Raw genomic sequence first — 27,835 nt, 5'->3', positions numbered from 1 at the left:
CCATTACAATGACCAGGATCTCGGAAACGGCTGAAGAAGAAGAAGAAAAAATCTCAGGCACTGACAAGTCCAGGGTAGTGTGAGCATTACAACTGCATGTTGAAATTGACCAAACTGTCCCTTTAAGCATATTATCTTGATGAAATCTAGGCTATTAAGCCATACACGTGTAGGCTAGAACTGTTGGAAATATAGTTCACTTACTCAATCCGCCATGCACACTAATTCTCTACTTATAGTAGGCCTAACCCGTGCAATTACTTAATTTATGTATTTCATTCAATCATTTTTTTCTTCATTTTCCAATGTATTATTTGTATGTGAATAGGTTACACTCTAGGCGGGTCTACGGTGTGGCTTTTCATTGGTGATCAGTGGAATTCCTTTCGTGGCCCGGTGCCTTATGGGCAATGATGTGTTCTCAGCGAGGTCTCAGCATGTCTTGGAATGAGTCATAGGACTACAAGTACAGTGTTGACGGAACGGGCCTCCCGAAACAAGGGGAAGCGCAAATATATTAAAGCGACACCAAGACCGCAGTGATTTGAAGGAAGTCATTGCAAGATTACGGGTATGTGCTCTTTGTTTCGTATCGTCTAAGACCGATATCTAATCTGCATGTTGTTTCCTGCGAAAATGAGACGCATACAATCGTTTTCTATTCGTGCGTATGAGCTAAAGGTATTCACACCACCAACTGCTTGCCAGGTAATTAGCAAGCTAGTTAGTCTTGCAGCGGCAGTATTTGTTTGCTAGTAAACAACGGCAATGATTTGCAACCACCTTGTTGTAAATGTGTTCAGATGTGTTCCCTTGATGTCCCAGTGTTTATTAGTCACAAGAGGCTCGCATACAATGTTATCCACTTCAAGACAGTCTTTAACAACTCAGCTAGCCACCGTCTGAGGACATCCTATGCTAACTTTCTTGCAGCTGTTGAGTTTCCCTAAAACCTTTTGAACGGCGGAAATATCGTTTAGCGACGTGTTCGGGCACAAACCTTTATTTTCGCCCGTTTTGCATGCATTTACTATCTGCATGCTGAGTGTTGGGTTGAGTCCATCAGCAGCATGTGTGATGTCATTGTGTGGGGATCCAGGAGCCCCATGTCGTGGTATTACAGTGTAATAACAAAGAATACACATTAAACGTGTGGCAGGTGCCATAGAGATGCCGCATTGGAGAGTGTACATATAGAAACGTAAGTGTGGTTATGTCATCATGTCAGCAGGATCTCTCTCTCTCTCTCTCTCTCTCTCTCTCTCTCTCTCTCTCTCTCTCTCTCTCTCTCTCTCTCTGCCCATTCTTCACCCCTCTCCAGCCTTCTGTAAATATATCAGAAAACAATTTAGTCCACCGTCAGCCTTTTTTTCCTGCAGGAGAAAATAGCCCCTCATTTCCTCTTTCCATTGCCATGATGATGGACTGTTAGAACTGATGGGGAGGGAAAGAAAGCTGGTCACAAGACAATATCCCCTTCCACAAAGCTTTAAGCTCTGCGATATGTAGACCAGGATCAATACTGTTTTCCAATGCTGGTTTCTGTAGGCCTACTAGGGATAAGTATACTAAGCGTTATGACCCAAATGTCCCGCAGCCTTCCATCCTCAGTCTGCAAGTTAAATACTAGGAATGAAGATTAGCCTACATACAAGTAAATTCTAGTATAGATTTAAAATATTTTGTTGTATTACCATTCATAGTTACATAAGTAAGAGCAACTAACCCTAACTTATGCCCTAGCTTATGAATGTATGGATTCGAAGGGAAAATGTTGCATAGGCCCACTGTATTTTTCTCCCAAAGTGTTGAAAATTGTTTTGAGCTTTCTTTTCTCATAAGCCTGGTGATCAGGCATTTGAAGCTCACTAATATGCTTATTCACACATCGCTGTTATGTCAGCAGTGATCTCATGATATTACCTTTTATGTTATGCAGTCCAACAGGAAAAACAGTGCTATGGACCAAGCAGAGCTAGCACTCTTCCTTTCCTCCTCCTCCTGCTCATCTTCCTCCTCCTCCCTCTCTCATATCCACCCCTCCATCCAGCCCTCTCCTCATCATGTCATCCTTAACGCCCGTCTTCTCCCCGTCCTCTAGCCTGCCCTGCCTGGCCCCTTCCCTCCGCTCTTGCCCCCCGTCTGCTGCCCTCCAGCCTCCCTGCTCCCTCATGCTCTGGATGAAGCGGCCCCACTGCCAGCCTGATGACTGCCTGGATCGTTCTGCCTGTCAGCCTGTCTGCCTTCTCCATCACTGGAATATGGATAGTGTGAGTGCCTCAGAGAGAAAGGGGGGAAGAAAAGAAAAGAAAGCAAAATAGGAGTTTAAGTGCTCTTCCCACGTAACATGATACTCCCCCAGCGTGTAAGGCGGTGGAGTTGCTAGATGCTGACCGCAGCTACGTTTATGAATGCCCTCTATGCCTTTCATTCACCATCGCCATAGGGATGGATAAACTACATCACTGGGTTATTTCTTGAATTCGTTGTGTTGCTGGGAAGGGAGTATTGATGTTGCTGGGAAAGTCGTGTTTATGTAAATTCTCCATGTCTAAAGTATCCTATAAATTGAATCTGTTTTTGTGTTTTGCAGCTATGTTATGGATGTCATGAACATTTGTGTGTTACTGCAAAAGAGATATGGATGTTGTTGCGAAAGACATGCTTATATACACGTATACTGTCCATATACGTACATTACACATTTATAAACATTTTCCTTCTTTTTCTGTCTCTGCAGCTATGCCATGGCTGTCATGAACCACCATGTTTGCCCAGTGGAAAACTGGTATGTGTAAAATGTCTTATTTCCACACCTGTCCTTGTCACTGAACAGTGAAATGTTACCTTTTACAGTGCCACTTATCTCTAGTTACCATAACTTGCCATTGTTGCATTTTTGCAAGGTCGTACAACGTGACTTGTACAGAGGAGCCCTCCAAGCCAGGCTTTCCAAAGACGTGCTGCACTATTCAGGATATTCCTCTTATCAGGTAAATGATCATATAACAACATATTATGTTCTGCACACACTTGTTTTGGATTGTTTCTCATTACGTGTCTGTGGTTATTCAGTGACCTCTCACCTGATTTCCTTGTATTGTTCCTCATGCTGTTTGCTGTATTGTTATGCTATCACGAACAGGGCTTGATATCACCCTTTTTGCTCACTGGGTACTGTGGCTGAGTCACTAGACATTCACTTCCGCCTTCCGTCTAGTACCAAGGTGCTATTGTTAAGCCATGATCATACATTAAATGACTTGACACTTTTGCCCACAAATTTCCTTATGATGTAACATTCATGCTTTCAGCTGTGCCGTTTAGCTAAATTGTGCGTGTTGGCGTGAGTTTTGAATTTCACATCTAACACGTTATTCAAGTACGGCAGCTACTGAGATCACCAGCTCACTGAACCTTTTTCTAAGTCCCATATACTAAGTACTTGTTTTCCGGACACACTCTTCCCTAGAGAGAAATGCTGTGTCTTACACCAGTCTTTATCTTTGTTTTGCTAAAACAAACCAGTCCTAATAGTCTGGTGCATTGTGCGTTTAAAGCAGTGTTGGTGTAAAGCAAACAGAATTCAACTAGATCTTACAACTGGATGTTATGCCTCCATTAAATGAAACTTCTATCCATCTTGGACCATTTGATGTTCAGCCATCAGAATTCAATGAGAGATGCAGTGCATTTCTATTTCCTGCAACTGTTGTTAGCACTAACATTTGTGTCTGAGCATACACCATGGAAGGAAATAAAAAAATCCAAAGCGACTTCCAGTTACTACATGGTAAAGGTTACAGTCCCTGGAGCAATCTGGTGTTAGGTGCCTTGCAAAAAGGCACCTCAGCCATAGTTGAAGTTTTTTGGGATATACCTTCTTCTTATTGCTTATTGGGATTCGATGCATGTGTTGTACACCAAAGTTCTGTTGTATTCAGTCATAGCCATGCAACCAACTGGTCTGAAGACCAACTCCACCCCCTTCAAGCCACCATTGAACCACCTGTAGTCCCATAATGCTGGAACGCTGTAATAGCCTTGATAAGACTTTATACCACAGTCCTACAATACTACGATGTTACACGGGGCTTTTAAGTAATACATTACAACCTTGTCATTGCTATTCTGCTAACAGCACATTTTTAACAGGGACCATGTCTGAACGGGTTAAGCCACAGCTTAAAGTAGATATTACAGCTCCAGGCCTTTTTATTAGAATACCATGAAAAAGTTGATTTATTTCCATAATTCCATCAATAATGTTAAACTGTAATGGATTGTAGATTCATGGCCCAGTTTTTTAACTATTCCAATCATTATTTTTTTTTCTTTTTATATACGTTGGCCTTCCAGCTCAAAAAACCCATGAATTGGGGAATTCGCATTATTAGAATATTGTTATAAAATCTAATTTTTCTTCATCAAAATTCGGGTCACATTAAATCAGTTGAAATTTGATACTTTCTACATAACATGCAATGGTCAATACTTGGTTAGGACATTCTCTGTCTTCATAATGGCCATGATGCGTTTAACATTGAAGTCAATGGCAAAAACAGTGCATGGGAGTTATGGAAGCCCAGATATCCTTGATGCTTTGCTGTAAGCTGTTCTTGTTTGTTGACCTGGTGCCCCACACTTCCCTCTTCAATATACCCGAAGATTTCCATGCCACGTTTTGGTGTTAACTCACCAGTTTAATTCTAACTCAACAGAAATAAAACCCCATTCATTTTCAATGGGGTTTCATTTCTGGTTATTTAGAATTAAACTGGTGAGTTAGCGGCAAAACGTGGCATGGAAATCTACAGGGTATATTGAAGAGTGAAGTGTGGGGTACCAGGTCAACAAACAAGAACAGCTGACAGCAAAGCATCAAGGATATAACCAAGTATTGACCATTGCATGTTATGTAGAAAGTACCAAATTTCAACTGATTTAATGTGACCCGAATTTTGATGAAGAAAAAAGTGATTTTATAACAATATTCTAATAATGCGAATTCCCCAATTCATGGTTTTTTTGAGCTGGAAGGCCAACGTATATAAAAAGAAAAAAAATAATGATTGGAATAGTTAAAAAACTGGGCCATGAATCTACAATCCATGACAGTTTAACATTATTGATGGAATTATGGAAATAAATAAACTTTTTCATGGTATTCTAATAAAAAGGCCTGGAGCTGTATGTAGTATGTTAAAAGTTATATTTAACACTCTGATTAACCTTTGCCCTTGCTCCTCTGTGCTCTTGCATTCCAACAGTAAATGTGGGTCCTTCCCTCCAGAAAGCTGCCTATTCAGTTTGATTGGCAACGTCGGAGCGTTCATGGGTAAGGCGTGATTCTACTGTAGTCAGTCCACACATGCTAAGACTTAGACATCAAGCAAGGACAATGAGTGGATTTCACAGGCATTCTCGTCGTGACACTTGCATGCACTTGAACAATGGACTTGGAACCAACTTCTTGTGCGGTGTACCGCAGTCACATCTCTTTAGATACTCGTCCCACTAGTTTATTCTGCATGCTCTGACTCAACAACACTGGTGTCGGCGTATAGTAAACAGTGGAACCACCCAGAAACTGTGAAAATATTCATGTAAACATGTGTACACAGTGAGAAATGTGTTTGAAAGTTACGGTACGCACATCTACAAAAACACTAGTCCAGGTGCAAGACAATTGCAGCACATAGCGTGACAGAGTGGCCCGCACACTAAGTTCAAGCTCCAAAAAGAAATGCTTTACTATTTTAACAAACGGCAACGGGAAGATCCCACTACTGGATTGAAATGTTGCCGTTTGTTAAATAATAAAGTAAGTATATGTTTTTTTAAGCTTATACCCAGTGTGAGGACCACTCTCTCACAACAGTGAGAACTGTCTCATTTCATTTGCATGTCCAGTGAAACTAAAGAATTGAAATCTCAGCCTTGTCAACTCAGTCTTCTTCAACACTTCTCTTCTCTGTTCTTCTCCTTTCTTCTCTTCTCTTCTCTTCTCTTCTCTTCTCTTCTCTTCTCTTCTCTTTTCTTTTCTTTTCTTTTCTTTTCTTCTCTTCTCTTCTCTTCTCTTCTCTTCTCTTCTCTTCTCTTCTCTTCTCTTCTCTTCTCTTCTCTCCTGGTAGTGGTGATGGTGTGCCTTTTGCGCTATGCTCAGGTGATCGAGCATGGCCACAGCTGCTGGTTGAACACTGGCGGGCTGGCGGCCGGCTTCGGCAATGCTGTCGGCTTAGTCATGGTGGGGAACTTCCAGGTCTGTCACACTTCCCTCTTTTTTATCTATCGCTGAATGCTTTTTCATCTACAGGCACAAACATATCGTACGTGTGAGACAGTTACAGATACGTGTGGAATGTAGACATTCCAACTAATGTCTTTACATAAATGCATGGTTGTACATGAATACATGTTGGGGGCTACATAGGTACAGAAATATGTACGTAATGTAACTAATGCAGGTATATATGGGCCTAACTATGAAGAGGAATCAACAACATGCATGTTTTTTATTCAATCACAAACACACAAACCATGATCCATGATTTTGCCAGTGAAATAAGTGAATACCCATACTTTGTTATAGTTCACAATTAACCCTATCCAGACTGGGGAAGGGGGGAGGGGCTAAAAGTGCCCGCACCAACTTTGATGTCGTATAATTCCTTAACAACTTAAGCTATGACTACGAAACTATGTGACTTTTCCTAAAATTTAGTTGGCTACAGTTTAGTACCGAAAGATTAGGTTTATCATTTTTATCGTTGCCATTTGCAACGGTTTTCTGACGGGTATGTCTGACCGAAATCACTGATCAAAGTCTCATTATTGTTCCTTTCTTATCACATAAGGTAAGCGTACCCTTTAAGCCCACCAAAATCTAAATTTCTTTATTTTTCAATCATCTTCACACAATTTTTTTGTGAAATGATTTCTTAAATAGTAAGTAAGATTTACCTCTCTTCTCAATGTTTATCACTGAATTGATGAATATTTTAAAGTACAATATGAAGATTTTTTACGAGAAAAGTGAAAAGTCTGAATGGGCTTAAATGGTACCTTTGGTACCATTTAAGCCCACTTGTTATTTCTCTATCAAAATACCTGGTGAGGTGTGTGAGTTGAGTTTAAACAGTGTAGCCTACATGGTATAAATGGTTTCAGATCAAAATATTCTTCCAAAATGTAAGATTTGCTAAAAAAATAATGCATAAAACCTAATTAAACATTACAGCATCTCTTACTTCATATACTTCATAAAATTCTTCATCCAAACAGAGACATTTATTTTTTCTTATTGATTATTGTTAGTTCATTACATTACACCTTTTTGACCTACTACTTCAGATTGTACAGCACTTTTAATGTCCCTCAAAGGCATTTTTCATTAGCATGCATGCCAACTTGCATGCATTTCAATGGGGTGTACCATTTAAGCCCACCTTGTACCCATTAAGCCCGCCTATACAAAAAGCTATTTTATGGAAATAATCAACTCCACAAAAACATTTCATGATGCATTTCTTTAAAGATCAATGCCAAACAAACTGGAATATGCTTAGAATTCATACCTAACCACCTTAAGTCTTACGGTAGAGTAAGATAAAGATGGTGTGTGGTTGTATCAAGAGAATATCGGCGTTTGCTCGCTCATAAAACACATCTTTCCATTTGAAGGGAAATGCTATAATTTAGTAAAACACTGCATGTATATAAATCATTACATTTACCTCTTAGTTCACTAAATATGAAAGTATTTTCAAAATATTTTACTTAAACTAGCTGAAATTCTATGATTTCTGACATGTCCCAAAACGGCAAAGTTTTGAGGCAACTTCTTGTCAGTAGTCCTGAGACTGGGTTCACTTGGACGGGGATAACTCGACGATAAAAAATGTGATTTGTTTGCAATAAAAAACATTTTGTCAGTTACTAAACCCTTTAATTGGATAGGGTGATGAACAACAAAATTCACCTTTTCCCTTTCTTTAAATTGACCTCAAAGTTGAAAGTGGGCTTAAAGGGTACATGGGCTTAATGGGTACGCTTACCTTACTACTTATTGTATAGTTATAACATTACATTAGCACGAATTACCTACCTAACATACCTAATCTAATGTCAGCTTCATTAATTATCATTAATTTGCAAATGTATGCTAATTTGATGACATCGCCACATATATAATTGCAGCGGGCTTTATCTTTACCAACACACATTTCTCCTCAATTTCATTCATTCTTTTTATATCTCATTGATTAAGTGTGTCATGTATATCATGCCCTGCAAATTTGGTAATGATGTATCCTGTTGTTGAGGACTTGGTGCAATGTTATAAGAAACTGAAGCCACTTTACCATATCTATGACGCCATTTTGTGACATATGTTTTCATATTTTTTGGTTATTTCCATTAACATCAGACAACTTTGTGAGCCTTTAAGTGGTCTGAAGCATATAATCATAAAAATGTAAGTGCATGACCTAAATTTGATGGAAAATACATTATGGCGAGATTTTGGGCATTATAATCAGATAATGACATCATAATAGCAGATAATGACACAAAAAATATGTCATTCCTAGATGTGCATAGATCATCCCCCTAAAGTTTGGTGATCATACCGTATTCCGTTCATGAGTTATGACGGGGGGGGGGTCAAAAGAGCCCCCCCCCCAGGCCCAGGAATTCCAAAAAAGCCAAGTCTGAATAGAGTTAATGCAATTTTATTTTGTTTTATTAGCACAATACTTTGACCTACATAGTTTTCATCATATTTTCACCCATCCCATTGCTGTGCATTCTCTTGACTCTCTTTACTCTTCTCCGCTATTATGGGGAACGTTTTTGTGTGGAGTGCAACCTCCGCCCTTAATGTCTCTTCTGTATTGATTGACTACACTTTCCTTGCTCCCAAGAGCTGGTCAAAGTCAGAACATAAGGAAGTAGCATCCCTTTAAAAGGGAGGCTAGCCTTCCGGCACTCACCCCCTCACATTCTTCATATTTGTCATCTGGGTTAGCACTACCATTACTGTAGGTCAATGTTTCTCAAAGTGGGGCTCAAGACCCCCTGGGGGGCACGGAGGCATCGCAGGGAGGGCGTGTGACATCTGATTTTGTTTTTCTTCCCCCCAAGGAAATTATTTCCTGTCTCTCCAATAAGCAATAGATTTTAAGCCCTCACCAACATTATATTATAAATTGTCATACATTTGAATAGCAAAGGAAATGAAAACACATCCCTCTTTTTTATGTCACCAGTCACCTTTCCTTCAATTCTGCGCAGCGCAGCGATCGTAAAGTCAGTCTGCACGAGTACTGCTGTTGCTTGGAGGGGGGGGCTCGGATTCATCCAGACCCTCCGAAGGGGGGAATGATGGGAAAATGTTGAGAACCACTGATGTGGGTGTCTGCATCAGCACAGAGCAAACACGACAGCACAGCAGAACCAAAGGCTGACCAAAGCATCAGTATTATTTTCAAGCATTGATATTTTGTATGGCACTGCAGGGTATTTTGTTCCATATATCATGTTTGGTACATAGAATCCATGCAGTAATCTTATAGGAAAGGAAAGGGATTTTTCACTCCAAAATACTAACCACATTTTCATCAGCAGTAGTGGCGGTTGTTTAACAAAAGATGGGTTGTAATTGTTCTGGACAGATATACTGTATTTTTTCTGATTGGACTTTTTATCCCAGTGGCCATTTCTATCCCTGTGAAGACGAGGTGATATGAAGCAGGGGCTTGGGAGAAGGCATGCAAAGGACTGATGACTGTCAAAAAGTGACATACCTGACACCTCAATAACCATGTTCGATAACTCAATAACCATGTTCCCATGACTGAGCTGAGATATTGACTTTCCTAAATAGTTCAAATTTAACATACTGGGCCAAGATACCCCCCGTATTATATCCTAAGTCGGTCTATTCATTATTTACTACAACTCATTTGTTGCCCACATTTCTGGAAAATCAATATTTATGACCATGGAAGACCTCATCACATCCACAGACTATTAGGCAGTGGTTGGGGGATTTAATTTGTCAACTTGGCTGTCAGTCATCCCAATTACAACAATCCAATTATTTTTTGTGGTTTTAGGCTGTGCTTGTGTCATATGCTTGTAGTACGTCTTTTCCCTTAACCTCCAGGGGTGTCGTTCAGGGGGGTAAAGTGTTACCAGGGCCCCATGTATATAGGGGGGCCCATACACAGTCCGATTGATGAAGATATATATGCTGGGGGGGTTCTTTGGAGCTGATTGAACATAGGGCCCAAAATGTGCTGCTACGCTCCTGCTCACCTCTAAGGTGTTTGTTTGATGAGTTTGTGAGGTATGTTGTGTAATCTTAACTTGTGTATTTATTATTAGATTATTACTTTACAGTTAGCTGACGGGGTTATCCAAAGTGACTCTCTGTTATTACAGGGTATCAGTTACTGTCCCTGATGGCGTAGTAGGGGTGCATATTCTTCTTACAGGTCAGGGTGAGATTTGATCCAGTAACCCTCTGATTCTTAGTCCACCTCCCTTCACCATTACGCGACAGATGCCCATCATCCTTACCTAACCACCTTGGAGTTTAACTACACAGTGTACCATTAATCATTTAATTGACAAATTGCAACTCATTCAAAATTCTGCGGCAAGAATACTAACAAGAACCAGAATGAGAGAGCACATCTCTCCTGTCTTGGCAGACCTGCACTGGTTACCTGTCTCATACAGAATCGACTTTAAGATTCTGCTCACAGTATTTAAAGCATTAAATGGACTTGCCCCTAGCTATATCTCAGACATGCTCTCTTTTTATGCCCCTGCTCGAGCTCTCAGGTCCACTGATGCCAAGCTGCTAAGGACCCCCACCCCCCCGCAGAAGAAGATCGGCGACGCCGCGTTTGCCTGCTATGCGCCCAAGAGATGGAACGCCCTCCCCATCGAGATCCGATCAGCCACCTCCGTCGACTCCTTTAAGAAGCAGCTGAAGACCCACCTCTTCATCCTTGCCAACTCCTAGCTGCCAAGGCGTCATAGTGTCCCAGCCGCCGCAGCCACCCACCTCTTCATCCTTGCCAACTCCTAGCTGCCAAGGCGTCATAGTGTCCCAGCCGCCGCAGCGCCCTTACTACTCGCAATCCAGCCCTGGCAGGGGGCTCCCCTAGGTGGCCGCTGGTCTCTGCCTGAGGTTTCTTCCTGACTACAGGGGGTCTTTTTTCTCAGACCTCACTGAGCTTTTTTTCCCCCTCACAAACTATGAATCAAGCGAAAGGGAGTTTTTCCTCACCCCTGATGCCACCAGGGGCCGCACCTGAGCGCCCAATCTCTGTGTGACTATCTATGACTTATGATAGGCCCAGCCACTATGGACCTTACACATCTAAGAATCCTGGTCCTAACCTACGTTGACCTTATGACTCTACATTCTCTGTCTATCTCTTCTTCCTCTGCCTTCCTGCTTTTTCTGCCTCTCCTCTATACCTCTCCTTTTAAATCTATCTCTAACAATGTATTTTCCCATTTGTTAAGCACTTTGAGTTACATGCCTTGTATGACACAGTGCTATACAAATACAATTATTATTATTATTATTATTAAAAATTATTATTTAATTACACTGATCCAATATCAATGGCAACCCTTCAATCTTTCTTTTAATTCGGTTTTGTGTGTAGTGTGTGTACTACTATATATTATGTACTATTTCGGGAGGATTATACCACCTACCTCTATTTTTAATTCATACATTTGTCTACTATCTATGTGCTTTTCCAGGTTGATCATGCTACCTGAATCACTGTTTTAATTCTGACAAGTATCTGATGTACGTTTTCAGGTTGATCATGTCACCAATCTCTCTTTTAACTCTGACATCGACATATATCTTCTGCTTATGTACTTTTTCAGGTTGATCATGCTAATAATGACATATTGTATTATATTGTATTATATTCATAATTGAACTGGGGCATGTATCTACTGCTTATGTCCTCTTCCAGGTTGATCATGCCAAGACGCTCCACTATGTCGGGGCTGGCGTGGCGTTCCCGGCGGGCATGGTGTTTGTCTGCCTCCAGTGTCTGCTGACCTACCGAGTGGCGCTCACTGCCCTCGACTACTGGATGGCACATGTGCGGGTCGGCCTCACCATCGGTGCGCTCATTTCACTCGTCCTCAGTATCCTTTTACCATTTTTGCTCTCTCACGCACTCGTTCTCTCTTTCGGTCACCGTCTCTCCATTTCCTTCTCTTACCTATTTTCATGTGTTCGATCAAGACAGGATGCTTTGTCGAGATGACCTAGCTAATAATAGCCTGTTAAAATGGCCCAATCACACCTAGGTAGTTCAGTGTCACAGGTATCTCAAATCGGCAAGACCTCAGCAGAGAGAGTAGAGAGAGAGAGGTTCCATTGGCTCATTGTTTACGGGCTCTATTATTGCATGGGGGATGGGGGGGGGGAAATCCCCCTTTAGGCAGACCTAGGCAGACCTAAGGACTGTTCTATTCAATGCTAGGAGCATTATGACACGCCCCTTTAGGCAGACCAGAACCTGGTCATGTTAGGTGCCCATAGCAACAATGGCATATCTTTATATACTTACAGAATCTCTGACCTCAGCCCAGTCATTCACTTGTTCCCTTGGCTGCCATGCATGCTCATATTCCTCCTCTCTGTTCTCTCTCCTGCCACATTGAGGAGTGAACGCTCCGCTGTATACTTAGTGCAGATGTCCTATATATCTATGCTAACTCATTGTTTATTGAGGGCATGATGTAGCGCTGATGCATGACGTTATGCAGAGGGGGAGCTGTGTGTAAAGGCAGCGTCTGACTCTGTCTCTCTCTCTCTCTCTCTCTCTCTCTCTCTCTCTCTCTCTCTCTCTCTCTCTCTCTCTCTCTCTCTCTCTCTCTCTCTCTCTCTCTCTCTCTCTCTCTCTCTCCCTCTGGACGTGCCTTTCACTGCAGGCAAAAAGTGAAAATTAATAAATAAATACAATTCTCACAGGAGATAATGTGTGGAGCATGTGAGAGAAGAATAAGCCCTCTATGTGCTTCTTCGCTTGCACTGATAGGCATCAGACCCCGTGGTTATCGCTAAACAAGCTGTCCAGACCAGCCGTACACCCCATGACTTGTGTCTGTAAACAGGCTTTGCATGGTTGCACTCCTCCTCGCACACTTCCACTCAGAATGTTCTGAATGCTCTGCGGCGGCGGCGGCAGCGACACAGCAGACCTTGAGTTGGTAGGCGAAATACAATAGGCCAGGTGCCCTCCAGGAGGATTAGACAAGGGAGTGCTTTGACTTTGATAGACTAATATAGAACTGGAAACCCGATGCCTTCTGTCTTCTCGGGCAGCCGCGAGCCGGCTCTGAATGATGCAAAAGGGGTCGTGCTGAACGGTGTTTATATCCAACCATAGAAGAGTATCAGAGTAATGCCACCATTTTGTATCTTCTACTCATTTTCTAATCCCATTTTGTTTTTAGTGCAGTCCATTGTGTTGCCGCTGGTTGCTACCTTTGATCTAATAACCAAAGAGCACAGCACATTGTTGGCTTTGCACCTCTGCTTCAATAGATTGGTTAGTTCCTCTTGTTATGTGAGCTGAAAAACAAGTTAGGGCTCTTGTCACAGTCTTCACTCATACACGCACTCTGTCAATCACCTGGCGTGTTCTTTGTAAAAACAGTAATTGACAGTGTTTTTCTTTCCACCTATTGTGTCATTATTGTGGGCTGGGTGGTTCCCTTTCTCAGGTGTAATCTTTATAAATTCTTTTCAATCGCCCCAGGGTTTGATGGGTAATAAGTGGTTGGGCCACTGTTGGCTGTGGTCCTATTTTTTAAACATTTTGTTGGGCTTTTTATACCTTTATTTCTGACAGAGTTGAGGAGAGACAGGAAATGAGATGAGAGATGGGGAAGGATCGGCAAATGACCCAGGCCAGAATCAAACCCAGGTCGCCGGCGTAGTAACCCAGTGCCCTACCGTGGCCTTGGCAGGGGTGGCTGTGGTCCTCTTGAGCACGAGCAGCACTGTGGCTGCTTGTTGTGTGAGTCCAGATGGATAATTCACATGGCGGTGGGGTAAATAAAACATGAGCTCTAGGCTCCAAGCCCCAGAGAGCAGCTGTCAACTCCTGAAGCAGCCATAAACGATGAGCTGGCATCAAAAAAAGGATGCTTGCTTGCTCTCTCTCTCTCTCTCTCTCCCTCTCTCTCTCTCTCTCTCTCTCTCTCTCTCTCTCTCTCTCTCTCTCTCTCTCTCTCTCTCTCTCTCTCTCTCTCTCATATATTCTGCTGCACTAGGTGAAATCTGGAGCATCCCCAGGCTCATTGCGCACCCCACACGTTTACACATTTCCAATTCCAGCAGCCCTAATGTTGACAGTTTATTGCATATTTCTGCTCAATTGTGCCGTTATCCCGCCGTAATGGAGACACTCTATTTGTACCGCTCTTTCATGTTCGACTGCAGTTGAGTGCAGTTTGGGATGCACAAAGTATTTCTGTTGCTGTTGATTGTATTTGCTCATCTGTGAACGTCGTAAACAGTGTTCTGGCTTCTGTTTTTTGTTTTTGTTTTTTTTAAATCCAGGCAAACTTCTATTGTGTGCTGCTTTTATTCGAATATTACTGAACTGGTTTAGTGGCATAGGGCCATTACAACATGACTAACAGCTTTGCTAAAATGTTCAGGGTGAATAGAACGTGTAAAGAAGGCTGGATTCAATTCATTTGATGCACAGGCTAGATATGGATGTAGCCATGGGGGCCCTTGATAGGCCAAAAGTTTAAAAATTGCAGAATTGTGACACGATGCAATATTGAAAAATGTATCTACCTTGTTGAGTACTGTTGGTAGACATGTTATCTTTTATCCCTAGCTTGTTGTCATTTTGACACTGTCTATGTAAATTTGTTACAAAATTTGCCTCCCGGGGAGGCCCATAGCGACTTGTAGCCTGTATAGCATGTTGTTGTCCTTAACCAGGGGCCCCGTCACCAAGCAGTGCATTCTTCATCCCCTAGTCATTAGGCCATAGTTACCCAGCTAGTATTCCTAGGTGGACACTTGAGCTGGTTACTTAGAGATGTGGACTTCAGTCACACTTGAGACTTGATGTTTTCAGACTTGACTTTGCAAATTTGGGAATGACTTGCGACTTGACTCTGATTGAGATGCTATGCGCTTGAGAGACTTGATTTGGACGTGACCGTCGTGTGTAGAATACATGGTGATTGGACTGGGGGAAAAGTAGACGTGGATTCGAACAAGTTGTGGTGTGACTTGTGGTGTGGCAGTTTGGTCCTCTTTATGTGTTATTATAAAATATTATGTATTTTATGTGTTTTTGTCCTTAACCAGTACCCCCACATAGCGGCACGTTCTTTGTCCACAAGCTAGAAACAAGCTTAACTAACTTAGTGCTTATTGAATCGACAATATCTAGCGACAATAAACCAGTACCCCACTCCAGGCAGTACATTATTTGTCCCCTAGCCATTAGGACATGGTTGCCCAGCTTTTACCTAGTTTAACATAGTTATAAAGGGTGTTTTTTTTCCTTAACCTGTGCCCTGTCAAATGCGGCGCATTCTTCGTCCATGAGAGACCAGCTACTATTAGATAGAATCAAGTGTAACTGAAAAGTAATTATCTATTGATTGATACTGTATAAACCACTTGGTGTATAATCAGGTGACACGTTCTTCATCCACGCAAGCTTCATGCTGCTGCCCATGGCAACCATCAGCAAATTACGTACCTAAGTTATCTAACGTATTACCTATGTTATTAATTACCTAATTAATTGTTAACTCAATACAGTATGAAAGGGTGTCTTTGTCCTTAACTTGTGCCCCCTCCAAGGAGGGGCAGTCTAATTGAAATGTTAATTATCTAGTGATTGACACAGTATATATATAAACCGCTTGGTCCTTAACCAGTGTCCCCTCCAAGGCGGTGCGTTCTTCGTCCACGAGAGCTTCGTGCTGCAGCATGCGGCCGCCATCTGCGAGTGGGTCTTCACTGTGGTCATCCTGGTCTTCTACGGCACCTTCACCTACGAGTTCGGCACGGTCACCAGCGAGACCATGATGGCGGGCTTGCAGCGCGGCTGCCACCAGAGCTCCAGCAGCATGATCCTGGGCGGTGGCGAGCGTCTGGGGGGGCTGGGTGGTGGCGGCGGGGGGGCCAAGGGCCTCAAGTCCCCCGGCGGCAGCAGCACCTCCACCCACCTCAACTGCACACCGGAGAACATCGCCATGTTGTAGTAGGCCTCTATTCTCTCTCCTGACCACCCTCTCCTGCCCTCCACTGCACACCTAAAAACATTGCTATGTTTTTGAGGTCTCTCTCCCTCTCTCTCTCTCTCTCTCTCTCTCTCTCTCTCTCTCTCTCTCTCTCTCCCTCTCCCCCCCTCTCCCCCTGCCCACTCCTGGCTGCCCTCCTTTGCCCATTTCCACCCAACTCTCTCTCTATCTTTCTCTCTCTGTCTCCCTCTCTCGTCCTCCTCCTCCTCCCTACCGTACCCTCTGATACGTTCGCCCACATAACCCAACCCAGCGCATCCTGAGTCACGTGTCACTTGGAACATACACCACCGCTCCAGTGGAGGTGACTCCTGTGGTGCTGCTTAGAGGAAGTGGACAAGGAGGCAGGGGGGATGAGGAGGAAAGGAAAGAAGGAGGGCGGCATTGAGGCTGGAGGGAAGATAATTGATTGATGCACAGGGATTGAGGGATATTTGATATGCGTGTTTCCGTTTGTGTGTGTGTGTGAATGTGTGTGTGTATCTTGTGTTATTTTAAGCCGTCCTGGTGTCCCTCAATCTCAAGCCTTTTTTTGTTTTTAGAAGTGCTCTTGAGAAGAATGTTGTGTGTTCGCAAATGTAATTGCCAGAAATTTTACAAAAAAATATGTTCACACACTTGCTAGTTGTTTCACGTATGATTATTGCTGTTTACCTCGTGAGGGAGGTCCGAGGAGACTTGACAGGTGTGTCTCGGTCACTTTTTTGAAAGGCCCTAAGATGGTGGATTTGACGGGACTTTGTCAGGCTCCGTGTTGTTCAGGATGCTGGCAGTCCTTTCTCACTTTGGCAAAGCTGATTAATTTTGCACACAAACAAAATTAATATTTTCCTTTCTTTTTTTGTTCTTTGTAATCAAAGTATAGTTTGACAATTTTATCGAATGCCTCTAGTTGTTTGATAGGGGAGGAAATCTAGGATTGTAATGACAATTTTGTTCGATAAGTGTTAGTTGAGACCTCTTTTTTTCCCAATTTCATTTCAAAGACACAAAGGGCAACTTTTCAGTAGTATAACTGTGACCACAAACACAATGAGGTTTTGTCATTACAGTTAAATTGCAGCAATTATCCCATTGTCAAACACATACCGGTCATAAAATATTGTCAGCATATGTTAGTCAGGAAGCATCATCTGATGTTGGCTCGTGAATAGTTCTATATAACATGATTGCATGTTAGCACGGTTTGTCACAAAGTGTTTTCATCCGTGATGCCATGCTCAAAACAATGCCTCCATTTGAGATGTGATTGTGACTCTGGCGAGTTTGTGAATTTGCATCTTTCTTTTTTTTTCCTGTGCTATGATTAGGTTCTGTGTTCTGTTTGGCTCATTGTCATCATAGAAAGAGGGCATTTTACTTTTTTTGTTGTTGTTTTTTTCTTTGTTTTCCTCAAATACGGCCAAGTTTTTATTCCTGCCTGTTGTTGTTGCTAGCAAAGGGGGTAGCACCACAGTGCTGTAACTTTTACTGGACACAACAGAACCTTTTTAAACTGCCTTCGCTTTGCTGGATCATGTAGCAGATTTGCCTGGTCTACACTCGTGGCCGATGTCAACTGAAGGTGCCACAATAGAATGTCCACTCCACGCTGTACCTTTCGATGTCTGATGTGCTGATTGTTGTTTTTCTTTAGGTGTACCTGGGCTGGCTCCTGGGAGCCTTACTTTTTTTTTTTTTTTTTTTTAAATACAACTCTTTGAAGGTGCCACTTAGGCTCCGATGACCTTAGTGTTGCTTAGTGAGCCTCTGCTGATGGTCTTATGTCAGATTCCAAAATACATCAACCACCATGATGGTCCCATGTTAGTTTCTGATTGTCCCTCAGGTGGTGTTTGCTTTACGTTACCTGCACCTGCAAAGCCATAACTTCCTTTTTGTTCTGATGGTGGCGGCCCCTGGTGGGCACTGATGTAAACTACAACAACAACTGCCAATCCCACTGTAGTGGTTTTATTGTTGTCATTTGTTTGACCAGTGACTGTAAACATGTAATAACAATCATTGGTTTTCACCATGTCACACTGAGCACCATGAGCAGAATCTCTCTAAGCCGAGGTCTTCAACTGAGCCTATGCTCCTCCTGAGTAGTACTCAAGTTCATCTGCAGCAACATGGTGATCCATTTTCTCTTGTCTGGTGTACAACCACTGGCTGGATGGAACTCCACCCCAGAAGCATTTACAAATTTACTTTGACATTAGCTACCTCTGACTGCTGACTTGCTTTTGAAAGAGGTATACACGTATATTTGACTGCCGTAGCATACTCTGAAAGACCAGGCTGTGCATGTTCTACTCGATTAGACAGGTTTTTCCTTATTCATGGATTGAGCCTATTTACACTAATGGTGTTTTTTTTTGTTGCCAGTGGAGCTCTTCACTGAAGTTCTCACCTAGTCTAGGACTAGAACCTGGGGGGTATTCCACAAACATGGTTAAAGGGACACTGTGTGAGATTTTTAGTTGTTTATTTCCAGAATTCATGCTGCCCATTCACTAATGTTACATTTTTCATGAATACTTACCACAACCATCAAATTCTAAGTATTCATTATGACTGGAAAAATTGCACTTTTCATACATAAAAAGGGGGATCTTCTACATGGTCCGCCATTTTTAGCTGCAAAAACGACTGTACTTGGACCATACTAGAAAATATGTATTTATTACTAAGTAATCTTTCATGTGAAGATCAAATTTGGCAATAGGCAGCCCAGTTTCAATGAGCAGCCTCGTTGCAGTACCTTTTTTGACCATTTCCTGCACAGTGTCCCTTTAAATGATAAACCTGGCTACGGTAACCAACAGGAAGTGGTAAACCTGCTAATAGATAGCCCACTGGTGTCGTTCGGTTAAGAAAATTAAGACTCCTTGCTCTTCTTTTAGATGATTTGCCACTACCTCAAGGTTAACTTCACTTGTTTTACTACCGAGAAAGGTTCTTGGAGTACACCCCGGATCTTTGTTGGAGAAGCTGACCCTTTGTTTTGACCCAGGCTGTAAAACTTCCAGGGGTTTTATTGTGTATTGCCAGATTGTCTTGAGGGTTATTGCACTGTAGCCAGAGGGATTATCTTGCTTCAGACATTTCACAATGTCGTTTACCAGCAAAAAAAGACGTTACAATCCATTTACTAGAATGGCCTAAGTGATCACTACCAATCACCTATAGGTTGCAATATAAGTGTCAAACTGTTTTAATTTTGTTGTTTTTACCCCATGGGATTTCCAACATGCTAGTGGTCATGTCCTTTATATTTTTTGTGTAAATATTTTAACATAGGTTCATATTATAAATAATATTCTCTGTGTGCTGTTTGCCTCTGTATGCAAGAAACATATATAGAGTATGTCATGCGCCATATCTGTTTTTGTGTTGACGTGATGTGCACAAAGCACCACAATATCATGAAGATCATGCCTGTGTTTTATTATGCTGTTTCAAGGGTGCTTAAGTTATTTTTTAAATAACTTCTCCTTTTCATTTGTGGTCACAATGCACTCCCAATGTATTTGTTTCAGTTCTTCTTTCATACTTGAAGATTCCACTGTATTTTGTGATGTCCTTGAAGATGGTGGTCTTAGCTGATGCCGACTTAACAAAATTATTAATTGAAAAAGGTCAGCTCTATCTAACTGTTCGGTTCAGAGGGGGGTTCCAAAAAGGTGGTTGGATTTAAGGGGGTAAAAAAAACAGGTCAAGTTAACCTGGATCTTATACAGTACATACAATCGAGGACATAGGATCTTGTGGTAAATCAGCTAGAAGTAAAGGCACAAGGAATCCTCAATTTTCCCAACTAAATGATGCCTGTAGGTTACCTAGTGACTGATCGCTTTCTGTTATTTAACTGAGCCAGGCTCATCACTTAGCCGTGTTCTAGGAATCCCCCCTGAAGAGCTTTACCGCTATGGCTGTAGGACGCCACACTGCCCTACAAAGGCAAAGTGCAGTAACTACATAGTGTATTTTGTCAAAATTTAGTTTGTACTGAAAATGGTATTCAGAACACCTCCTTTATCTTGTGATATGGCCTTATGGTCCAAATATGTCCCGTTTTAGAAATATTGCTAATTGTCTAATTCTCAGTCACTACAATATCCAACCTGATACCAAGACTTCGAAGGCATTTTTCTCTGGTTCAATGTTGCCGTAGTTACTGCACTTTGTCTTTGTAGGGCAGCACAGTTTGGCCAATGCATCGATCCACCAAATTGCCTACTACATCCATCGCTGCCTATTACTGCATCAAGGCAGATGATTTCATGTCCCATGTTACAACTAACAGTTCATGTCATACCATCCATGTCTATGCTTAAGCACCCTTTTTATCAGGTCATCATCCTTTGAGCTGCTTTTGTTGCCAAGAGCCCATACCACTGAGCAAAACTACTGGCACAAGGATGAAATCATTTTAATCGCAAGGACTCCAGTGCTCCATCTTTTTTTCTTCATGTTGCAAGGTCACATTATCTGTACTCCGTTTTTTTTTTTTTCATTCAACCAAATGTTCTTATACAGTGCATTTAAAGCATCAAACTTTGGGTCCCATGCTTATGACTTCTGATTTGACTCAAGTGTATACCGTATGTTAATTGTAATGATTTTGGTGGATGTGGTCATTTGTGGAAAAGGAAATGTTCACACCAAAATGCCACCAGCTCTGAAAGCTTTTCTTTTTATTAAAAAGGTTGCATTTCTATCTGTTCCACTGTTTGTAAGTCTTTTTTAAATCGTAAAAAAGACACTGGAATATTTTTACGTGTTAAATTTGAATAAGAGTGGGTGAATTTAGACTCAAACGCAAAATGTCATTAGTATGATAACAATGACTGAATGTGTTCTCTTTTCTTGTATAACAACTGATTTGTGTTTCTTTTATTTCTGATTTCTTTTTTGTCAAGAGATTTATATTCAAGTAAGAAATAAAACAGAATCTGAAAAAAGGCTTTGAGTTGTCATTTCAGTTTCAGGTCCGATCATTGTGAAATGAATTATAAATATCTGTGTTTCAAAAATCATGTGACTAAACCTTGACCAACATGACCACATGTTCATGTTTCATGATCTGCATGACAATAACTAAAAACATCTATGAATCATACAGTATACTCCAATCAGGGAATCCCAGACACAGCTCTGGTAAGGGGAGGGAGCCTCCTAATTACAAGCCATGTATGTAGAAAGGTGAACCTTGTGGCACAGAGCCTGCAGTGTGTGATAGAAATGGTGCTCTTTTCATGCACTGTGGAAAACATGAAATCAATGTATTCATAGGTCATTGAATTCTGAATGAGGCATGAGTGAAGTAGTATATTTGGGCTACCCAGAGGCCACAAACAGCCTTCCACACCATTAATATTAATCTAACAAAATCATTATTATTTTTTAACTCTTTGCAATTGCAAACTGGAAGAAAAGTTGTTGTGTGTGACATGGAAGTGTGTGCTCTTACATTGTTGTACAGTAAGAATGGGGGCATTAACAGAGCATTAACAAAATTACTGTTTTATTGGTGTGGTATGTTTCTTACAACTGTTTGTAATTCACAACGTGTGATTTGCTTTATGTTGCTGTGTTAACTAAAAAAATCCAATGATACTGAAAATATATTTAAATCTGCAGCCTGCATCATACTTTTAATTTTTAGCATAGGAGCTTCAAATTAACGTCACAAATTAAATCGCACACATTTGCATAACAAAAACATCAATGATCATTTTCTATTTACATACAGAACACGTTCAAAAGAATGTCCCCGGGTTTCTTGTGGTCCTGATTTTTTGTTATTGTAAAACGTTGACAGTCTGAAGTGATCGTGGCTGCAACTGAGTGTGCAAAACAGGGCGTCTCTCCTGAACGCTGAGGCTATGTGTACATGGCCCCGTGTAGATCCTCTAATCGGTGTTCCCGCTGTCTTCTCCTCTCCTGCAAAACAATTAATGTTGTTTTTAAAGCAGTTCAGGAGGAAGCCTGCAGTGTGATTGGCAGTTATGTTCTCTTCTCCCACCTTCTCAGAGATTGAATCCTTGTTGTTCATTCACCTGTTGTGCAAAGAAGGCTTCTACAATTGTCCCACCTCCTCCCCTTACATAAAAAAACAGTGTTCCTTCCCACTCAACCGGTATTTCTCAACAGGGGCTCTACAGCCCCCCAGGCGGAGTTAGGGAACCTGAGGCGGGCCTTGACTTGGTGCTTAGTTGCTATTGAAAGAAAGTGAAAGTGAAAGCCCAAACTCCAACTCCCATTATCATTGTGGCACAGCACTCCACACAAGTGACCGCTGCACACAACGAAATTGCATTTATGCCTCATCCGTGCAAGGGGGCAGCCCTCAGTGGCACCCCATGGGGAGCAGTGCGGTGGGACGGTACCATGCTCAGGGTACCTCAGTCATGGAGGAGGATGGGGGAGAGCACTGGTTGATTACTCGGGCGGGTCGGGAGTCGAACCGGCAACCTCTGGGATGCAAGTGTGACGCCCTAACCGCTCACCCATGACTGCCCATATATTGGGAGGCATTAGTCCATTTCATTTATTAATGCTAAGGGGGCGTTGACAGGCTTATTATGAAGTCAAGGGGGCATTGGGAGACTTATGATGAGGTTCAGGGAACGTTTATTCTAAAAAGGTTGAAAGCCACTGATCTATACACACACATAAGGGGCATGAGTGGATCTCACCACTCATGGTCGCAAAGCCTTCCAGGACCAAGGCCAGCTACCATACCATGCATGTGCTTAATTTAAACCGAGCACTACTCGAGGGCAACAGAGGCTAAGGGGAGAAACGGTCACTGGACGTTGTCAAGACTCACCTTGTCCTTCTTAAACTCCTCGTAGTCAGGATTGTCAGTGGGTAACTCATAGCGACACAAGGGGCAGGAGTTGGTCTGCAGACACATCAACCAAAAACATAATGAATGAAAAATATGAAGTTGAATAAATGCCCAAGTCTGATATTTTTATTACCTACAGGGACTGTGACATGGTCAGCAATAAACTTTTTTTCAGTGCATAACAAAATAAATATTGTGACAAGAAAAGCCTGACACCATCTGCTGACATAGACATATCAGTATCTTTGTAAAGAGGTGAATTTCTAGGAAAAATGCAGTCTTTCTTTCATATGATTGTTGTTTTTTGCACCTTTTTTGTGGCAGGATAGTGAAGATACGACAGGAAAGTACTGGGGAGAGAGATGGGGCAACGCTGGGTAATGATGACCCCGGCCAGACTCAAACCTGGGGCCCCATGTATATGGTATGGAGGAGCTAACGATAGGACACTCGTCTGCTACATGACTGGCCCAGGTTTGAGTCCCGCTCGGGTCCTTTGCCAACCCTTCCCCGTATCTCTCTCTCTCATCACTAACTTCCTGTCCACAGCTCTTCACTGCACTATTTTAATAAACGACAAAAATGCCCCAGAATTTTTTTTTTTTTAAACAACAACACAGTGCTCCTGCTCACCTTGCCCAGCCAAGGCAGAATGCACCCTGAATGGAAGAGGTGTTTACAGGGCATTTCCCGGGCCGACTCCTGTTCCTCGAACTCCAACAAGCACACCGGACACTTCAGACCTTTGTCTGGAGAGATTGGCCACACACACACACACACACACACACACGAAGACACAGAGAGAGAGAGAGAGAGAGAGAGAGAGAGAGAGAGAGAGAGAGAGAGAGTTAACACTTTCCCATCCCACCTGGTAATGCGCGTCACATTACTAAGGGTGGCTGTGGGCCCGTGGAACCACACACCTGCTTGCTCCGGACTGATGATTACCACCGGCAGACTTTGCACTACAGTTTTGGAGGCAGCAGGAGGAAGACGCTGCTCCCAGTTCCAGACGGCCCCAGTTCCATCAACATCGAAGGTCCCTGAGTCGATGTCCAGACCCTGCATCAGGGATCTGTTCATAACACACCATATAGAAGAAGAACATGCACTGTAGTCGGTACACATCCTGGAATACATAACATAGTACTGAGAAATGGCCATAGGCCTACTAACACGGGTCCAAATCGTAGCCTACCTGGCAAGTTCAAGTAGAGCATTTTGACGGTACTGCTCCTCTGGAACTGTCGGTTCACAGTCGTGCTCGTCGAAGTAAGAAGTCATCTTCGGTACATCGGCATGAATGAAAACATGAGCGCGCCACTCGCCTCCTAAGATCCAAAACAGTTTTCATACTACCAGAACATAACCAGCATTACTTGAACTGAAATAGCATAGCTAGCTAAAATGATGGTGCAGTCCTCACTACCGGGTAAGCCTAGGTTTTCAGTTAGGTTCTAAAGGCTGAGTTAAGATAACTTCCAGTGTGTTGCGTTAACTAACGTTACATTAAACAAATCCATCAAACGGCTACAGTGAAATGAAGTAAAACAAATCAGCTTACTAGGAAAAAACAAGTGTTCCTCGAAGTAAGTCAGTCTTAGCAAGCTAATACTCTTAGCATGGTTGTTGATGTTAGCCTTTTGAGAGCTCACATTCATAATTTATGTTTACAGACACGTAGCACCCCGTGTAGCACGCTTTACTGACTAATTATGAAAACCTTACCAATATTAGACTCTAATTCTTTCTGTGTGTTGTTCCAATGGGAAATTATATCAAATGCTATGCGCGCGATGGATGCACTGTCATCATTTCAGAATCAAAACTTAGGAACTATCAACACAGGCCTACGTCAGAACAAAATCAGCCAATCATTCACACGGAGATACCACACAACAGCTTGTGGGTAGCTAGCCTAGTTTGTATGAGAGTGAATGGGCAAGGTTAGAACTAGCTATTTTGTTTAGCTACCACCAGGTGTCACTAAAGTTATTCTAATATAGGGCAACACAACTGGTATCACTGTAACAATGTTGCAGATGATGGTCAATGATCAGAGACAGAGACTACTAATATGCATAGGTAAAACTAAATGTAACCTACTAATACTAAATAATGAAAGAAAGTGCAAGCCAACCTGGTAAACTCCCTTTGTCATTGTCACACGACAGTCCACAGCACACAGTGCTCACTGCACACACACAAAAAAAAATGTATTGTGCCTCAGCCGTGCGAAGGGGACAGCCCCAAGCAGCGCCCTCAGGGAGCAGTGCAGAGGGATCAATCAATCAATCAATCAGTCAATCAATCAATCAATCAATCAATCAATCAATCAAAATTATTTAGCACAAAATCATACATAAATGTCATTCAATGTGATGGTACCATATGCTCTTGATACCTTCGTCATGGAGTAGGATTGGGGAGAGTAGGCCCTACTGGTTAATTACTCCCCCCACCAACCTGGCAGGTCAGGAACCAGCAAGCTTTGGGCTGCGAGCCTGGCACCCTAACAGCTTATCCATGACTGCCCTAATGGACACATCTATGCTGTGGCTACATGATATTCTTAGGCTAGTAGGCCTAATAGGCCTATATTTAATAGCCTTCTCATCACTGGTAATAATGCATGAAATCCGAAATCGGTAGGCTAAACCTCTAGGTCTAGACTGGTGTTTCTCAACGGGGGCGCTACAGCCCCCCAGAGAGCGTTGAGAAGGACACAGCTGAGTGGGGGTGGGCTTAGGTCCCATTGGGGGGCAATAGTCTATTTTATTTTTCAATACTAAGGGGGGGCATTTGTAGACTTATGGGGAGGTCAAGGGGGCGTTGGGATGCTCATGATAAGGTCAAGGGGGTGTTTGTTCAAAAAATGTTGAGAACCACTGGTCTAGACCTAAATGTCATTTAGCCCATTGGAGTAGGTCTATATCGTTACAGTTTTTTCAACAGTATTTTAATAAGAGATGTGTTTGTTCACATGTTTTTTTATTGATATTGTGGCAAACGTCTGCTAACAACAGGCATCATGAAATGCTGATATTTATGATGATATAGCAACATATTCATATAAAGGCTCACAACACAATTAAATGGCAAAAACTGATACTGTGTATGCCTATATGGTGAAGGCACAGCAATATTACATGTAACAGTCAATAGAAATGATAGACAAGGTTAAACAGCAGACGGTTTTAACAGCAGCAGGGATATACCTTTCCCTCAGGTTATGACGGTAGTTTAAACAAAGTAAAAAAAAAAAGAAATAGTTCCAGACAAAAGACATGTAGCCTACAATGCACAATCTTCATCATGAAAACTTTGTAGGGAAAGGCAGAAACAATTCTCATTGCATCATTTTCAACAGCTTTCTTCACTGAATTCAAACACGGAGGTATAAATTAATCTTTAGATGTCCTATGATAGTTGTATGTAATATATTAATAGATGTTAAATGCTTGGAAGGCAGTGACTGACAAAGTGTGGGGAAATATGAAAACACAAAGAACTGTAAACTCAATTGGGTGAACTTGCAGTGGAACGACGCATCTCATACAAAGCCTGTACACTGCCTTTAAGACTCTTCCCACCTACAAATGGCCTGAAAAGCAGCAGATCCAGGTACCTTTCCTACACAAACTTGTCCAGCAGGCAAACACCTCAATCTGACAACCAGATCGCTCTCTTACACAAAAAGTCGCGGAGCTCCTTCCAAGCAAGCATAGGAAGTATAGCAGACAGATCGGATTTTTCTCTTCCATTCTTACAACAGAAGCAACCTTTAGAATCCCCTTCTCCACCTCCTGCCAACTATGCAGAGGCCGAACTGAACTGTATCTCCTTCATCAATCCCTTTTCCTTTGGAGGGAATCCCTGATATACTATATATAGCTATATCTTCCTGTCTTCCTCCACTTCCCCCATTGTCCTCCCATTTCCTTGCCCAGTCCTGGCCAGCGAAGCCCCCGTCAGGGCGCTGGGGTGGCACTATCGTCAGCAGGTCCTTCGCTTCCTGACGAGTCGCTGCTGGTACTGTTTAAAACGGCCACCAGAATAATGACCATGATGACAGCGGATATCACGCCTCCGATGATGATTTTCAGCCTCAGGTTCTCCCACTGCTTCTTCCTCTTGACCTTGGCTGCTGTCTTGGCAAAGCCCTTGCCCTGCAAAACAGTCACAATCATCACACGGTCAAAGGTGGAAACTCCTTTATTTTTATTTTTTAGGGGCTTTTTATGCCTTTATTTGACAGGACAGTCGAAGATGGCGACAGGAAGCGAATGGGACAGAGAGACAGGGGAGGATTGGGAAATGACCCCGGCCGGACTCGAAACGGGGTCCCTGTGGGTGGGCCCCCTGGAAACTCCTTTGTTATTACAATGTGTGTCACATCACTACAATGCTTCATTTACAGTGCCTTCTGCATAAGTGGCTGTATGTAAGAGGGTTGAGTTACTGTACATTTATGAGTTCATGTGTCAAATCAAATGTGACAAATTAAACTTGGTACCACTTGGGCAAGGCTATTCATTCTAAGATATGAGGGAAAACATATCACAGGAGTACAGTAGTTTGTAAATTACATAATTTTATGTTATATCATTCTTGGCTGTGTACTGTGGGATGTCGGCCAAAGACAAAGAAAGAGAA

The 27,835-nt window shown here is 42.3% G+C and overlaps 3 protein-coding genes across 3 annotated transcripts in view; 1 reads left to right on the top strand and 2 right to left on the bottom strand.

Moving 5' to 3' along the window:
- The first annotated feature begins 484 nt into the window (after window positions 1–484).
- tmem150aa (transmembrane protein 150Aa) lies at window positions 485–18,849 on the top strand. Its single transcript, XM_063194926.1, has 8 exons — window positions 485–571; window positions 2,102–2,270; window positions 2,741–2,788; window positions 2,907–2,993; window positions 5,271–5,338; window positions 6,135–6,262; window positions 12,015–12,192; window positions 15,986–18,849. The coding sequence occupies exons 2-8, from the start codon at window positions 2,206–2,208 to the stop codon at window positions 16,297–16,299; spliced, it is 888 nt and encodes a 295-aa protein (XP_063050996.1). The 5' UTR covers window positions 485–571; window positions 2,102–2,205; the 3' UTR covers window positions 16,300–18,849.
- Window positions 18,850–21,833: 2,984 nt separating this feature from the next.
- Window positions 21,834–25,069, bottom strand: rnf181 (ring finger protein 181). Its single transcript, XM_063194347.1, has 6 exons — window positions 24,908–25,069; window positions 24,378–24,510; window positions 24,103–24,254; window positions 23,813–23,928; window positions 23,159–23,233; window positions 21,834–22,269 (listed from the first exon to the last, which is right to left on the bottom strand). Exons 2-6 carry the CDS (start codon window positions 24,461–24,463, stop codon window positions 22,210–22,212), a joined length of 489 nt encoding a protein of 162 aa, XP_063050417.1. The 5' UTR covers window positions 24,464–24,510; window positions 24,908–25,069; the 3' UTR covers window positions 21,834–22,209.
- Window positions 25,070–26,153: 1,084 nt separating this feature from the next.
- Window positions 26,154–27,835, bottom strand: part of vamp5 (vesicle-associated membrane protein 5) — a 9,406-nt gene continuing 7,724 nt past the window's right edge. The window contains exon 3 of the mRNA XM_063194346.1: window positions 26,154–27,348. Coding sequence (XP_063050416.1) covers window positions 27,151–27,348 — 198 coding nt within the window. The 3' untranslated portion in view covers window positions 26,154–27,150. The remainder of the gene's footprint in view (window positions 27,349–27,835) is intronic.

This window comes from Engraulis encrasicolus, chromosome 3, assembly GCF_034702125.1.
Source record: "Engraulis encrasicolus isolate BLACKSEA-1 chromosome 3, IST_EnEncr_1.0, whole genome shotgun sequence".
Classification (NCBI taxonomy): Eukaryota; Metazoa; Chordata; class Actinopteri; order Clupeiformes; family Engraulidae; genus Engraulis; species Engraulis encrasicolus.
Note: the sequence above shows the minus strand (reverse complement) of the source record. Positions and strands in the feature narration are given on the sequence as shown.